At 32.4% G+C, this 16,769-nt stretch overlaps 1 protein-coding gene and 1 long non-coding RNA gene across 2 annotated transcripts in view; one reads left to right on the top strand and one right to left on the bottom strand.

The window, feature by feature from the left end:
* LOC108466732 (agamous-like MADS-box protein AGL18) overlaps positions 1 to 7,291 on the bottom strand; it is a 28,065-nt gene extending 20,774 nt beyond the window's left edge. Inside the window, exons 1-4 of the mRNA XM_017767103.2 lie at positions 6,834 to 7,291; positions 6,388 to 6,463; positions 5,239 to 5,306; positions 4,719 to 4,818 (exon numbers count right to left, since the gene is read on the bottom strand). Coding sequence (XP_017622592.1) covers positions 4,719 to 4,818; positions 5,239 to 5,306; positions 6,388 to 6,463; positions 6,834 to 7,015 — 426 coding nt within the window. The 5' untranslated portion in view covers positions 7,016 to 7,291. The remainder of the gene's footprint in view (positions 1 to 4,718; positions 4,819 to 5,238; positions 5,307 to 6,387; positions 6,464 to 6,833) is intronic.
* A 3,613-nt stretch (positions 7,292 to 10,904) lies between these two features.
* LOC128289383 (uncharacterized) lies at positions 10,905 to 13,657 on the top strand. The gene is made up of 3 exons (XR_008279020.1): positions 10,905 to 10,976; positions 12,754 to 12,839; positions 13,636 to 13,657. It is a non-coding gene; the product is annotated as an uncharacterized LOC128289383 (long non-coding RNA).
* Positions 13,658 to 16,769: the final 3,112 nt, after the last annotated feature.

Raw genomic sequence — 16,769 nt, 5'->3', positions numbered from 1 at the left:
ATAGTAACCTAGAGGAGGAAATTTACTTGCAATAACTTGAAGGCTTCAGTATCGAAGGCAAGGAAGATCATGTTTGTCTTCTTCAGAATTCATTATATGGCCTAAATCAGTCCCCTCAGCATTGGTACAAGAAGTTTGGTTCCTTCATGTTAAGTGTAACAACCCATTTTCAGTGAAATCGGAATAGTGGTTTCGGGACCACAAATCCGAGCAAAAAATAAAATTTATTTTAATTTTATTTCATGGTCCATATTATGATAGAGATGTTATATGAAAATTTTGATAAGAAAATTTTACTGATTATATGCTTAATTACAATAAGGACCAAATTGTATAAAATGCAAAAGTTAAATTCTAGTGTTAGAAGGATCAAATAGCTATGGAATTCAAAACTTGAGGTCTTTATATGGTAATTAGACCATTAATAAAAAGTTAGTAGATATTTTTGATGATTCATCCATGGAAATTTAGAAAAGGGAAAGGTCTAAATTGGAAATAGAAATAATTAAAGATGATAAATAATTAAAATAGAATTAAAATCATTTTATATCATCTTCTTCCCCAAATATTCCATGGAACCCTAGTAAAGAGAAAACAATCTTTCTTGGTTTAATGGGTAAGTTTTCTTGTCCCGTTTTAGTAATTTTGATATTTTTAAAACCGAGATAGTTTAATCTTTCTATTTAGGGGGTTAATTTGAAAAGTTATCAAAGTATAGAAATTATGTCAAGGATGAATATGATGAAAATTAGGAATTTATGGTAGAAAATGAAAGGTTGTTGATAGATAAACAACTTTTACAAAGTGATTTTTGATGAAAATATGATTTAAGGACTAATTTGTAAAGTTGTGAAAATTGAAGAAAAATTTTGAATTTTATAGAAAATATGTGCTGTAAATTTTATATTGAAATTTTGGTTAGGCTTGGAAAAAGTAATAAATTGCATGAATTTCATTTTTCGAACCTAGGGATGAAATTAGAATTTATAGAAAGTTTAAGGGCAAAATGATAATTTTACCTAGGATGTAAATTGAGTTCAATTAAATTTGAAAGGTGATAATTGATTATTAAATTCATTTATATAGATCCGGATAACACAAATTCAAAGTTAGATCGAGGAAAGGAGAAAGTTTCAGATTAGTAAATCTATATATGCGAACAAGTGTCGAGGTAAGTTCGTGTAACTTAATTGAGCATGTAAAAATGTTGTATTGGATATTGTATTTGTATAGAATATGATTTATTTGTATGCGAATTGTTTGGATGTTACAATTTAGGAAATAAATACATGCTTGAAATTATATGAAAAAGGTCAAGTTCCGTTTGAATATTGGATTTCGATGGATAAATGTGATTTCCCCTATTAAATGAGGTCCTGCATTTGTTGCTGGCAGGATTTAGCTCGAACGAGTAATCCGATTGATCTCATTATAGAAAGGATTTAGCCTGGACCGGTAATCCTAAAATAAGCCCTCTTAAGCATAGGTTATAGATAGGATTTAGCCCGAACGGGTAATCCTAAATAAGCTCTTATGAGCATATATTGGAAATAGGATTTAGCTTGGACAAGTAATCTTGTTACGTGATATATGTGGCTTGAGAGTGTACTCACTGATTATGTGCCCTAATGGGTACTCTTGAATATGAATTGACAGGTTACTGAATTGTACACCTTGAGTGTACTATTTGAGTATCCATCGGAATTTCAATGATTCAACGGATAAAATACTTGACATGTTATGAGAATTATGAGACGAAATGAATAATGTCTTGAAAGAATATAGTATGATGAGCTCATCTATGTTTATTTGATGTATATGACAATTAAGTTACTAACTTGCTTGATTGAGTGCATGTGTTTAGGCAATTTTGTCAAGTTGATGGAAACATGTTATTATATACATAATTTTAATAAAGAGATTGGTATGTTTAATTCCAGTTATACGAACTTAATAAGCATAGTATGCTTACTAGGTTTACTTTTCTCTGTTTTATAGTGCTCTGAAGCTCGCGAAGGTTGGTGAACGGTTGGAGCATCATCACACTATCCACAAGCTTGTTTTGGTATAAATAGTAACCTCATTTTGGTATAATGGCATGTATAGGTAACTTAGCCAAATATTGGTATATAAATTTTGTTTGTAATCTAGCTATTTGAAATGGCTAGTAATGATTATATTTTGGAATATCTATTAAGGAAATCTTATGGTATTATCATGAGTACATATATTATGGTTTGATTGAGGTATCCATAAAATGATATACTATATTAGATGCTTGAATTGGTTATGTTATAATGCTTGGATTGGTTGGTATTTGGATGTAAGTTTTGGTGCAGGATATTGGTAAAATTTTAGGTGAGAAATGAAGCTAGAAATGACTTTATTTTGTCCACACGGGCGTGTGTCTAGACCGTGTGTGACACACGACTTGGTACATGGGCGTGTGGTTAGGTCGTGTGTCCCCTGCATCTTAAATTCGAGAAACAGAATGCTCAGAATTGAGCACGCAGGCAGAGACATGGGCGTGTGTCTTGGGCATGTGAACCCTGCACCTAATTTTTGAAAATTAAATTGATCACACGGCCTATTCACTCGAGCGTGTGGCTGGCCATGTGGCACAAGTCAGAAAGTTACACAGAGTCAAACACGGCCTACAACACTGGAATGTCATAGGGTCACACGGGCGTGTGAGCCTTGCACTTAGAAAAATTTTAGAAATTTTACAAAAAATTCTTGGAGTTCTCGATTAAGTCCCGACTCGATTCTAATACTCAAATTGGGCCTCGAGGGTCCATTTAAGGGACGTTATAAATAATTTTGGTAAATGAATAGTAATTAACGTGAATTATTTGTAAATATTTTGAAAGTTTCGGTGATGCTCCGTAACCTTGTTCCCACGACGGATACGGGTTATAGGTGTTACATTAAGTATAAGTTTTGCTCGGAGTTGGATGACAGTTGTGTGCATCTACAATGTTTAGATGATAGATAATTTATTTAATTGCTACTTTATATTAATGATCTTTTAATTGCGACCAAGGATCTATTAGAAATAAATCGACTTAAAACCATGCTTAACTCTAAGTTCGAGATAAAGGATCTTAGTGCAACCAATAAAATTCTAGGGATGGAAACTTCGGGAATAGACACTTCGAGAAGCTATTTCTATCACAATAGAAATAAATTGAAAGGATCCTAGAGCGATTTGAAATGAAAGATTCTAAACCAATTAGTACTCCCTTAGCTGTACGTTTCAACCTTTCGGCTTTAGAATCACCACAAACTGCAAGCGAAGAAAGGTACATGTCTTTGGTTCTTTATTCCAGTGAGCTAGAAAGTTTAACATATGCAATGGTTTGTACTCATCCTGATATTTTACATGTTGTTAGTGTAGTAACTAAATACATGGTAAAACTCGACAAATTACACTAGCAAGCTGTTAAGTTAATTCTTAGATATTTAAAGAGGACATCTAATACTTGTTTGGAATTTGAAATATGTTCAGAAGGCCTAGTCAACTGTGTAGATTTAGATTATAGAGGAGACTTAGACAAAAGAAGATTTCTCATTGGTTATTTGTTCACTTTTGGAAATTGCACAATTAACTGGAAAGCCACACTACAGGCTACTTTGGCATTAACAACTACAAAGGCAAAATATATGACTATCATAGAGGCTATGAAAGAGGCCATTTGGTTGAGAGGTTTACTTGGGGAGTTGGTTGAGAGGTTTATTTGTGATAGTCAAAGTGTCATACATATCACTAAAGATCAGATGCATCACGAAAGAAAAAAGCACATAGACATTCAATACCACTTTGTTCGAGAGGTGATTGCTCAAAGAGATGTTCAGATTCACAAAATCGACATAGAAAATAATCCAACTGATATGATGGCCCCATCACAAAGAAGGCATTTTAGAAATACAAGTCAAGTGCGGAGATTTGTTGAGTGTGCCTCGCATTTCGAATGAAACAAAATTGACATTGTGATGAGGAAAAGCTGACGTCACGATGACATGACACCGATGCCTCGACGAGAAGAATCGCCACATTTCGACTATGTGAAGAAGAACGTTCTGACGAGATAATATGCCACATCATGACATGACAATGTGTTTCCCACTAAATCAAGTTTCTTCTCCTAGTTAAACTTATCTTTCTTAGTCAAACTCTAATAACTCTAGGATATTCTAATCAGATTAGTCACAAATTTTAGCCTATAAATAGGGCTTTTAGCAATCCTAGAGAAATAGATTCAACAACATAATTAAGAGAGAATTTGTGAGAATTTCGAGAGAACTTTGTATTTTTGGGTTTAGTTTGTGTGTTTATCTTATACTCACAAATTTTAGCCTATAAATAGGGCTTTTAGCAATCCTAGAGAAATAGATTCAACAACATAATTAAGAGAGAATTTGTGAGAATTTCGACAGAACTTTGTATTTTTGGGTTTTGTTTGTTTGTTTATCTTATACTCTTCTTTTGGTTTTTTTACCATTTTAGTGAAGTTTTCTTTGCCTGTGATTTTTTATCCTCTTCAGAAGGTTTTCCACGAACAAAATTATGTTCAATTTTCTCGTATTTTGTTCTTGTTTGTTGCATAATTCGGGTTTAACCCATCATTCTTACTAAATACTAAAACATCAAAAGGTGATTTAAGTTAGGTGGGTCAAGCAATCCTTTCTCATGAAAATGATATTTGATTAGTAAATACCTTATGTTCTTTAATTGATAATATTCCTTCATTTAATTGATGCTCCAGTTGTTGTACTTCTTTGAAACTTAGACCCTCCAGCTCCTTTCCATTCAATCGCCTGCAACTCCAAATCACACCTATTAAAAAATCAAAAACCGACTTGAACTGAATGTTTGGGCGATTTATGGAATACAAGTTTGAAATTCATGATTACTTGAAATCACATCAATTCTATTTTTAGTAATATATAATTAATTTTAATTTTTATGATATAAAATAAATATTGTATATTTAAATTAGTGAAAATAATTTAAACGTTCTTGAAAATTTATTTTTTTAAAAAGTGATGAAAAATGTAGAAATTTTGCCAAATAATATTCAAAAGTCATAAAACAAAACTTATTTGATAAATAAGTCTAAAAATTCAAAATAAAAAATTAATATGAAAAATCGAGAACCAAACCAACCTAACCAATATCATTCCTAATCTCAACATATATATACACATGTAAACTTATCTTTCATTGAAATGACTTACATGTATGCCGCACGTAACTTTAAATACTCCTCTTTTAGAGTGCTTACGTCAATTGATTGTGAGTTTTGCTTATATAACCAAAAAAAAAAAAAAACTCTAGCATCAGAAACAATGTAATTTTTATTATTCACACCAAAAAGATGATCAAATGAAATACTTAATGCATGATTTGGCTCTTAAATAATGTCGTTTTGCTTTTCATTTTGATACTTCAAGCTTTTTTTAAATTGACATCTAAAGTTATATTCCATTGTCCAATTTACTCTAACAGCATTATCAATGTCAAAAAACTTAACAGACACATATCACCTATTAGCGAGTACAACGTTGCACATCCATCTAATTAGAACGCGACATGTGGAATTCATGTAGATTGAAATTAAATATTTATATATAAATTCTAAGAAGAATTTTAAAAATAGAAAATCTGAATTTTTTGAAATAAAATTTAGAAAATTGTATGATATATAAATTTTAAATTTGGAATAATTTAGTTAAATTTTAGAAAATACAAAAGCTATCTAAATTTTAAAAGTGAATTATAAATACAATAAACTTTAAAATTTTAAAAAAATAAAAAATTAAATATATATAAACTCTAGACAAATTGCAATAATTTATAAAAATATTTCTTACATAAAATCCAAAAATATATCAACAAATTCTTAAATTTACTAAATATCAAAACTCTAAAATATATAAATTCTAGAAAAATTGTAATTATTTTTAGAAAAGTGTTTTTTTAAAACCTCAAATATAATTTTTTTCTAACTCAACAAAATTTTTAAAAATTTAAAATTCATATTCAAATTTAATTGCGAGAGTCAAATAAAGTTAACAATTTGTCAAAGTCAATGATAATTTTCTAAAACATTTAACTTTTTCCTTTTTATAAACTCTTTTGAATTTTTATATATATTTCCACATGTTGTATTCTAATTAGTTAGAAGTGTGCGTTCTAGTAGGTATCTCATGTGAACTGATTTTTATAACAATATTGAATTGAATTAAATAACGAAATATATATTTAGATGCTAATCTAGGCCAAGTATTTAAGTGGGAAAAATGAAATGTGGATGTAGTCTGTACATATTGCATACTCATTGTGGAAATGCAGATTAGGGAAATTTTATTGAATGTTAGCATTACCTCTGCTTTTTGTTCATCAAAAGGATGTTGTTCCACTATCTTCCCTCTGTTGTATTTTAAAAGAGTGTCTTCCATGCTACAATCATTCAATAGATGATGATGATGGCTAACAACTGAGTCCAATATCTCCTCATTTTAAGACTCCCACAATAATTGAGCTTAAACCCATTATTAATATGTTGCCTTAACCTACTACTTTCAGCCAAATTTTCTTTTACAAAAAAAAGTGCCCATCCAATTCTACAATCTACAGATTCTATTTTCCTATTTTTAGACGTTGCCAATAGTTTCTTTCTTCTTGCAGATTTTTCTCATAAAATAACGGAAACAGATAAAATAACTCGCTCCATACAAATACCACCAACTATGTAGCAAAGATTTCTTTTGTGATTACAAAAAAAAATAAAAAATAAAAAATAAAAAAAATGAGGTGGTTTATAACGTACCTGGTGCTAGACCACTGGTAAAGTTTGCCGGTGGTAGAGAAAATAATGACACTAACCTCTGCATCGCATAAGATGGACAACTCTCTAGCTTTCTTCAACAACCCATTTCTTCGCTTTGAAAACGTTACTTGCCTACTATTCAAATTCTCAATCTTCTTTATTTCAATCTTCCCTCTTCCCATTTTTTCTTTTCAAGCCAAAGCAACAGAGAAAAGAAAATTAAATAAATGAAAATAACTAAGAGAAGAAAGTAGTGATGTTTATATATAACTACGTTTCTGAGATTCTATAGGACAAATAATGGAAGGAAAGTGTGACTAAAATTAGGATATATTGTGTAAAAATGGTGGCAGATGGGAAACTATATCTAGCAATTCTCCAATTATACAAGTCTTTAATTTTTGGGTTAATATACTAAATCATACACCAATTTGATTTCAAACTTTAATGTGCTCTCCAACTTTCTTTTTATCCCAATTAAGTACTTCTTTTTGGATTTCCTACTCAAACTGGTATATAAAGTTAACAGGGTTAAATTTTAAATTTGAACCAATTGTATAGAATCTCTCTCTCTCTATACATATACATATATATATATATATTAAAATTTTTAGAAATTTATAAAAATTCAAAATTCAAAAATAATATTTATATTCTTAAAAATTAAAATATATATTAAAATTTAAAAGTTAATAGTTTAAGGAATTAAAAATAAAAATTATATAAATTCTGAAATAAATATATAAAAATTACATGTTATTTTTAAATTTTAATTCATAAAATATTTAATTTATTTTTAAATTTTAAACTAAAAATATTTAAAATTCAAAAACAAACACTTGCTGGCATTCCGGCTCGATCAAGACTAGTCAACTATGAACACTTTTGTGTTTTTAAAAAAAATTAACTTCAAATATTTTTTTTATTTTTTGCAATTTATTTCAATTTTATATGTATAAAATTTTAAGTAAATTTGTAGATTATATATATTTTAGAATTTATATACATAATTATATATATATATATATATATATATATATTGTAATTTTCTAAAATTTTAAATTAACGTGATACTCATTGCATTTTCGTTGGCTCAATTTAAAAAATTAACAGAGTGAGTCCTAAGTACAGGGATAAAAAAAATCAAGTACCACATTAAGCTTTATAACCAACCGTTCGATATATTATCGCTTAATCTCATTATAGTGGTAGGTTATGTGATTATTATTATTTTTCCCTTCTTCCCTTACTTTTTACTTTCATTTCACTCTAAATTAATTTCAATTTTACTTACGATTCTTTCTTTAATTATATTTTAAAAATAAAATATTTTTACATCTTTTATTAAGAAAATTTGAATACTTTATCAATTTCTGATGACACGAGAATAAAGTTTATTAACTCACATATTCATTTGATCATAAAATACACAAGTCTTTCCAAAAGTAGGTTGAGCATGAGAAAGTTGCAGTGGATCATGAGATTTGTCATTTAATATATCTAAGTATTTTTGGTAATTTTAAGTTCAATGTTACCACTTTTTATGTTGATGTAAATGGTTCTCTAATGGTTTCAATGAAAACAAAATCCATTATCAAATCGTTTAAATGGATTTTGACTAATTTTCCTTTAATGTAGTAATTATGGTAAAAATATATTCACAATTATATAATTACGGTTAACGCTCGAAAACCATTTAGAATGATGATTTGCTTAGGAAAAAATAAAATGAATATATTTTTCAACTTATAAATAACATTGAATCAAAATACAATATATATATATATATATATATATAAGAGTTCAAGGTATTTGCAATTTTTTTTTTATTCAGCTTTAATCTAATCACTGACCTTTGAAATAGATAAATTTAGTTGAATTGATGCACCAGCTAATGATAATTTCAGAATTCTGTTACAGATACAAGTTCATCAATTATACAATTGCTTCACTTTCACCGTCCTTTTTTTTTTACTTTGAGATTCAACTTTTATGTAACAAAAGCTACAATTTTATTCTTTATGCACAGTTTGATTCGTTAAAAAATTATCTTTGTCAATTCTAAAAATGTAGGTACTACAAGAATTATGTTACAAATACAATTTTAAAATTTAACCACCAATCTTTTTACAATGAAAAAAAAAATTATAGTATAAAAATAGAAGGTGCATTGTGGGGTATGCCTTGCATTTATTAGGCTCTTTGTAAGTACTTAGAAAAGACATTTTGACAAGCAACCGAAGAAGGCCTGAAAAAGGCCCAACGTCACGACGAGGAGCATCAGGACAACTCGACAACGTTGAAATAGCAAAGCAGAGATGACGTCGCGATGAGCTGATATGTCATGTCACGACGTCACGAAATGTCCTCCTATTTGGCAGCTATGTTTTAGACTTCAAGCAGGACCGCTTCTCCCAGTTGGACTCTAATTGTTCTAGGAATATTTCAGTATAATTAGAACTATAATCTTAACATATTTAAAGGGGGTCATTATATCTCTAATTTGATATGTCAATCAATAAGGGCTTTTCTTTCTTTTTGGGCCGACAAGATATAGTCGTAGATGTGTTTTGATGAGAGTTTTTGCGGTAATTATGGAGATAATTTTGTACTCTTTTGTGAATGACTTATGAGATTTAGGGTTTTGTTTACTGATTTTCTCTTTGGGATTTTGAACTTTATATCAGTTTAATCATATATTTAGTTTTGGAGTTATGTGTAGATGCAAAGCATGTCGGTACTATTTTTATTACATGCATTATATATATCAATGAATTTAAGGGAATAATGCATGATTTTATTTTGCATGAATTGAGATTGATTTTAATGGTATGGTTATAAACTTTCGTTGAATTTGGTTTTGACATATATGGTTAAAAAAAAAAGACAAAGATTAAGGTTTTTGGTTTTTTAATTGCACTATTAAGACAATCTTATTTTGGATTATTTTGGAAACTGTAGTGCAATAAAAAAATTTTAGTTTTGACCTTTGACTATTGGGTAAATTTTAAATTTGAATATTGGTATAATTATATAATTTTAAAATAACTTAATTGAAATAATAAGTCACCAAAGTGATCTTTTTTGTATAAATTATTTTGTTTTAAAATATAAAAGGTTGTGTGCATGTAACTTGAGTTATGTTAATATTGATCAGCCCAAATGAAGATTTATAATATTACATGTGCAACTATGGTAATAAATATGTGACAATTATTATGTTTTACATGTGAGCAATAAATTCGCCCAAAGAAAGATTCATGGTTCGACATGTTCTTATTGTTAGTGTTTGATTACCATAATAAGATATCACTTACAAGTTAATATTTTTGTCCAAAGATGACATAGTAATAGAGTGTCTGATATCTTGAGATAGGGTTTATCTTTATTTAAATTATTTTGGAGTAAATTTAAAATATTTTAAAACAAATAATTTAAAATATTTTAAAACAAATAAATTCATATTTTGGCTTTGGGTTTTAATTAAGGATGTCTAATATAACAACCCGTTTTTCAGTGGTGCCAAAAATAGTGGTTTCAGGGTCACAAATCCAATGAATAAGTTCATAAATATTATTTTTTAATATTTACGAGTCAAATATGGTTTTAAAAGGGTTTTTGATGTGGTAATTTATGCTATTTGAATGATTAATTAAGTTTAAGTGGTAAGACCCTAAAGTCAAGTAGTTTTAGAAAATGAGGTATCGGGACCCTGTTTTTATAAACCAAACTATAAATATTTTTATAAATATTTATGAAGTATTATTAAGGTTGTAGTAAAGTTTCGATAAGAAATTTTAATATTTCGATACTTAATTAAGCAAAAAAGACTAAATCATAAAAGTTGCAAAAGTCAATCGCTATTAGTTTAAAGGTATTAATTGATTAAAGAATTATAATTGGATGGCCTTAATGGGTAAATTACCCATTCTTAAGTTGGTCAGCGGTTAAAGCTTTATTTTCTTTTAAATTTATATGTGTTTTATATGATATAATATTATTGTTAAAAGATAAAGATAAAATAAAGAATACAAAGTTAATAAAATAAGAAAACAAAAGGTTTCCTTCTTCATTTGATATGTCCATCACCGAAACACCATGGCAAGGAGAACCAAGGTTCGGCCATGCTTTAATTTGTGCATGGTAAGCCATTTTTCACCCGTTTCTAATAATTTTTATATTTTTGAAATCATTGCAACTAGGTCCAGCTAACCCGTGCCTTCATTTTTAAAATTGTTAAAGATTTTGAATGTTTTTATTAATTAATATTTCTGATTTTATATGTTAAATGATGAATTTGAAGTATTAGCTATTATTTATAAGTATTTTATTAAGTGATTTTTGATGAATTTGCTAATTAGGGACTAAATTGCTGAAATAGTAATAGTTCAAGGACTTGATGTGAAATTGTTGCAAAAATGGGTTGAAATGGATGCTATTAAAATTTGGTTGGCATGGGTTTGTAATAAAAATGGTTAATTTGCATGTTTTAGGCTTAGGGACTAAATTGAATAAAAGTAAATTGTTAGGGGTAATTTTGTAAAAATGTCAAAATAAATAAATTGCATAAAGTAAATTAATTTACCGTCTAAATTAATTAATTGAATGAAATTATTAATTTAGATCAAGATTGAGTGGAAAATCGAGGAGAATGAAAAATTACCAAATAACCCTTGTACTTTGACATTTCTGCAAATTTGGCCATGTGACATCCCTAAATCGACCCTAGTCGGAAAGTGGTTTCGGGACCACCAAACCGAGTCATAATAATAATTAACCATCATAATTGATGCTCATTATATGTATATATGCATGTGTGAAAATTTCGTGTTTGGATTTTGTTAATAGTAAGTGAATTTTTATCAAATAGGACTTATGTGAGAAAATTTAGAAATGTGCTAGGCAATTGTAAGGTGGCCTATTAATACATGTGGGAAAATAGTTGTCCTTGCATGTCAAATAACCCACTTCCTAAGGTGAGTGGCCGCCATGACAAGAATATGGGCAAGGGAACATGTTTCCAACATGTTTAGTTAGTGGATTATGTAGAAAAATAAAGAAATGAAAAAAAATGAGCATGGATGCCCCCCTTTGTTGCCGTGAGTAGAGGAAAAAGAAAGGAAAAGAAATTGTTCATCCATTCTCAAAATCTTGGCTGAAAATACTAAGGGAAAAAGGAAGGATTTTTGCTTCATGCTTGGTTTAGAAGAGAACTAGAAGGAGATTTGGTCATACTTGTGTCAAGATTAAGGTATGTTTGAGGTTGTGTCATGAGATTCATGCATGTTTTAGTTGCTAACTTGATGTTCATGTTAGCCCATGGTTCAAATCCTTGTTATGCCATGGAAATGGTATTTGGCCAAGGTTGATATTGTGTTAAAGCCATTGCATGCTAAATGTGAAGCTTGTTGATGATACATGTAATGATGGATTGACTACTCTTGAAATTTCTTTTAGCATTCTTGAGTAAGACATGGAGTTTTCTTTGTTTAACCATGACCAAAAATTGAAAGGGGATGGTGTGGGATGTATTCGCCATGCAATGCTCATAAGTGCGATTTATGCTTGTTGCATGATAGGTAAAATTTGTGTTTTGATATATGTGTATATGTGTTGTACATGATGTTACAAATGGATGTGAAAATATGCTAGATTGGGAAAATTTGATTAAATGTTCATGAGATGAAATTAGGTGATTAAAAGATGTTAGTTGACATTGTACATATATATATATATTCGCCATTAAAGTGAGTATGTAGGTAATGTTGAATCAAGTTTTGGTGCATATTCGGTTAGGTGTATAATCGACCAAATGGACGATTAGTAAGAATGGTTGCCGAATATACAAGCATACATATGCATGTGTAGTTGAATTATGAATGTTTAGCAAGATGGTTAAACTAGTGATTTATTGATTAAGCTCAAGGAGTTAAAGAAGGAGAATCAAGCAAGGGAAAGACGAAGGTCATCGAGTAGCCGACTTGGAACTATTTTACCCAACACGAGGTAAGTCATTAAGCACGTATTTGATATTGCTTAAATGATTGTAAAATTTATGCAATTGTGTTTAATGGGATGATATATATATATATAAATGAAAATGTATGTGTATGGAGTGATGACAATTGTTGAATGTAAAAGAAATAGTGAAATGTGTAGAAAGTTTGCTTTCGGCACTAAGTGTCGGGCAATACGTGTGTATGCGGTGACGAGATTGGCACTAAGTGTGCGTGCTGGAAATATATGGCACTAAGTGTGCATGCTGGAAATATATGGCACTAAGTGTGCGAGCTCGAAGGGCATGGCACTGTGTGTGCGGGCCTAAATCGCATGGCACTAAGTGTGCGAAATCGAGTATTAAGCACGTGTGTGCGTACTCTATATATATATAAATATCTCCAATCGAACAATTATATGGAGGTGTGTCTCCATCGAGTGAGTATGGACAGCGGATCGGTAAGTACCTTGAGCTCATGACGAATAGGTAATACGTTCATGCTTGGGGTTGAATTTGGTAAGCCTTAAATCTATGTGATGATTGAAATTGTATGGTTGTGCTGGAAAATGAGTTAATGTGTAAAAATGCTTCGATTATCTTGTTGTGTAGAATATGAAATGTGGATGTATGAATTGGTACAAGATTGGACCAAAAGGTCCGAGGTATTATGGTATAGATTCGATATGGACGAGTACCTAGCCTCATTTGTTGTACATGTAGTAGTAACTTTATCAGTGGATTGACGAATGCTTATGACTTACTGAGTTGTAAACTCACTCGGTGTTTTCTTGTCACCCATTTTAGGTCTCTTGGACTCGTATTGTTGCGTGCTCGGAACCGTCGTTGAAGTCATCACACCGCTGAAATCTTGTGGTATTGTTTTTTGTTGTTGAAGAACATTTGGCATGTATAGGCTATTATATTTTGTCGAATTGTGGGTTGTAAACTTTAAGCCATGTGAAAATGGCCTATGTGGTCGTCGAGTGGGATGCTAGAACCTATAGCCACGAGTCTTAGAAACTCAAATTTTGTTAAGGTGGCCATAATTTGTGTCATGTATGATGGATGATTAAGGCCAAGGAAAAATTCATGAAATTGGCATAGTCTACTGCAGTAACTGTTGCGGACAGCAGCAGTGAGATGAGATTGAAAAATCACTAAAATAGTATAAGTAGAATTAAATAGTGAGTAAATTATGGAACTGATCCTTGATGAATCTATTTTATATGGACGAAACGAAACGACCATATGAGCAGTATACTGGGAGATATTAAAGTTCTCGTGAGACAGGGCCAGAACGATTTCTGGGTCCCCTGTCGCGACTTTTAAAATTTACCATAAATTATCCAGAAAGAATTAGGAGTCATGCCTTATATGTACAGATTCCATTTTGAGTCTAGTTTCATTAGAAACAAACGGAACCAGTATTAAAGCCCTGTACAGAAAGATATTCAAGTTGTAACGCGGAGGTCAGAGCAGTCGATCCCTGTAACATGGGTGACTTTAACTAATAAACTGTACCAATTGGCCCAACCAAAATTCTAAAATAAATCCATTGATGGGTATATGAGTCTAAATTCAGGAAAATTTACGAAACCAGTTTCCGAGTTTTGGAACTCGAGATATGATTTTTAAGGCGACGGTGACGCAGTTTTCCAGCCTGTCCAGAAATGCCAAATTGGTCGGTACTTTAAGAGGATTTGTCTCGTTAACCCTCGTGTATCGACATCGGCCGGTCACGAGTTAGGGTGTTACAATTTTATTGGTATCAGAGCTATGGTTTAGTCGGTTCTAGGACTACCATAGCGTGTGAGTCTAGCTATACATGCCAAATTGATAGTGCTTAATAATGTGATGACTTGACGGTTGAAATTTTTGTTTTGATTAGCGATGGAACCCGGGGTAGAGAGACCCTTGGCGGATGACGTTGAAAGTGTAGAGGCTGCTCTGCGCAAGGGACACCGCTGTTGAGCCTCGGTCATCCACGAATAATCAAAATGAAGGCGAAACAAGCCTTTTTCACTATGATGAATGAGTGGGTCGCGCAATATGCCCGAACCAACCCGGCTGTCCAACCATTCCCGAATTTAAATACTCCACCCCAAGACTCGCAATGCCTCCGATTCATCGATCCTGTGAGGCTGAGTAAACCACCGTGGACTTGATTAGGAAGCGTGGGGCGAGGAGTTCAAGGCCATAGTTCTTGATGATGCCGAAAAGGCCGAGTTTCGCTCGATAACACCATTAGAGTGTTAGATGATCTGTCATGCACACCCGACGAATGTCTTAAGTGTGCTATATCCTTGTTATGAGACTCGACTTACTATTGGTGGAGGACTTTAATTTCCATAGTCCCAAATGAACGAGTTACTTGGGATTTCTTCCAATCCAATTTGAAAGAAATACATTAGTCAACGGTTCATCGATCGAAGCGTAAGGAATTCTTGGAACTCAAGCAAGGCGGATGATCAGATCGAATCTGAACATGAGTTCGTAAGACTTAGTCGGTATGCTCGGAGTGTGTGGCTGATGAGGTTGCGATGTGCAAAAGATTTGAAGAAGGATTGAATGAAGAGTTAAAGTTACTAGTGGGAATTTTGGAGATAAAGGAGTTCGTGACACTAGTCGAACGAGCACGCAAGGCGGAAGAACTTGGGAGGAGAAGAAGAAGGCTGAATTTGAAGCAAGAGATTACCGTAAAAGATCGACGAGTAAAGCTCCGTTCTCGGCTGTAAAGAGGTTCAGGGAGGACACCAGTAAGTCGAGGACGACTGCGGGAATTTCCATTAGAGCCCGACCATTGACGGACTCCGAGCTACTTGAGTAGCTAGTGTGGGCAATAATCGTCAAGAGAGACCGAATGCCCCCAATGTGGAAGACGACACCTAGGTGAATGTTGGGGTAAGTCATTAATAGGGCTGTTATGGATGCGGTTCGAAGGACCACTTCATTAGAGATTGCACGGAGCTAGATGAGAGGAATAAGACGCAAGGTGCAAGACCTAGTGGAACGACGGCTGGAGGTAGGCCCCCGAGAATCTCTGGAGGTAGGGGTGGTAATCAGAGAGGAGCCTCTAATCTGGCCGTCCGATCCGAGACCCGTGCTCTGCTAGAGCATATGCCATCCGCGCACGAGAGGAGGCATCCTCCCCGACGTTATCACTGGTACTTTTACTCTCTTTGATACTATTGTGATTGCATTGATTGACCCGACTCTACTCACTCATATGTATGTGAAACCTTAGCATCCAAGAAGACTCTCACCGTTGAGTCTCTTGAGTTCGTAATTCGAGTGTCAAACCCTTTGGGTCAATACGTGCTTGTTGATAAAGTGTGCAAGAGATGCCCCTAATAATTCGAGAATCTGCTTTCCTACCGATCCGATGCTTCTACCATTTCATGAATTGATGTTATTCTTGGTATGGATTGGTGACCAGTACATGATGCACGATGGTGGACTGCAAAAGGAAAACCATTAATTTGAGGAGTGCAAATAATGAGGTAGTCCGAGTCGAGTCTCTTGATTTAAAGGAGTGCGGCAATAATATCTTCTATGACCGTCGAAGATATGTGAAAAAGGGTGTGAAACATACCTTGCGTATGTGTTTGGGAGTAAAGAGACGGAAAGGAAACTCGAATCGGTACGGTGGTTTGTGAGTATTCAGATGTTTTTCCGAGGAGTTACCGGATTGCCACGGTTCGAGAAGTGGAATTGACATCGGTTGTACCGGGTACTACGCCGATTTCAATAGCCCCATATCGTATGGCATTAACGGAATTAAAGGAATTGAAGGTTCAATTGCAAGAATTGACGGATAGAGGTTTCGCTCGACCGAGTTTTTCTCCATGGGCGCACTGTATTGTTTGTGAAGAAGAAGGACGGAACCATGAGGTTGTGCATCGACTATCGTCAACTCAATAAAGTGACGATAAAGAATA

The sequence above is a fragment of the Gossypium arboreum genome, chromosome 2, assembly GCF_025698485.1.
Source record: "Gossypium arboreum isolate Shixiya-1 chromosome 2, ASM2569848v2, whole genome shotgun sequence".
NCBI classification, from domain to species: domain Eukaryota; kingdom Viridiplantae; phylum Streptophyta; class Magnoliopsida; order Malvales; family Malvaceae; genus Gossypium; species Gossypium arboreum.
The sequence above is the reverse complement of the archived record's forward strand: the minus strand, read 5'-3'. Positions and strand labels throughout refer to the sequence as shown.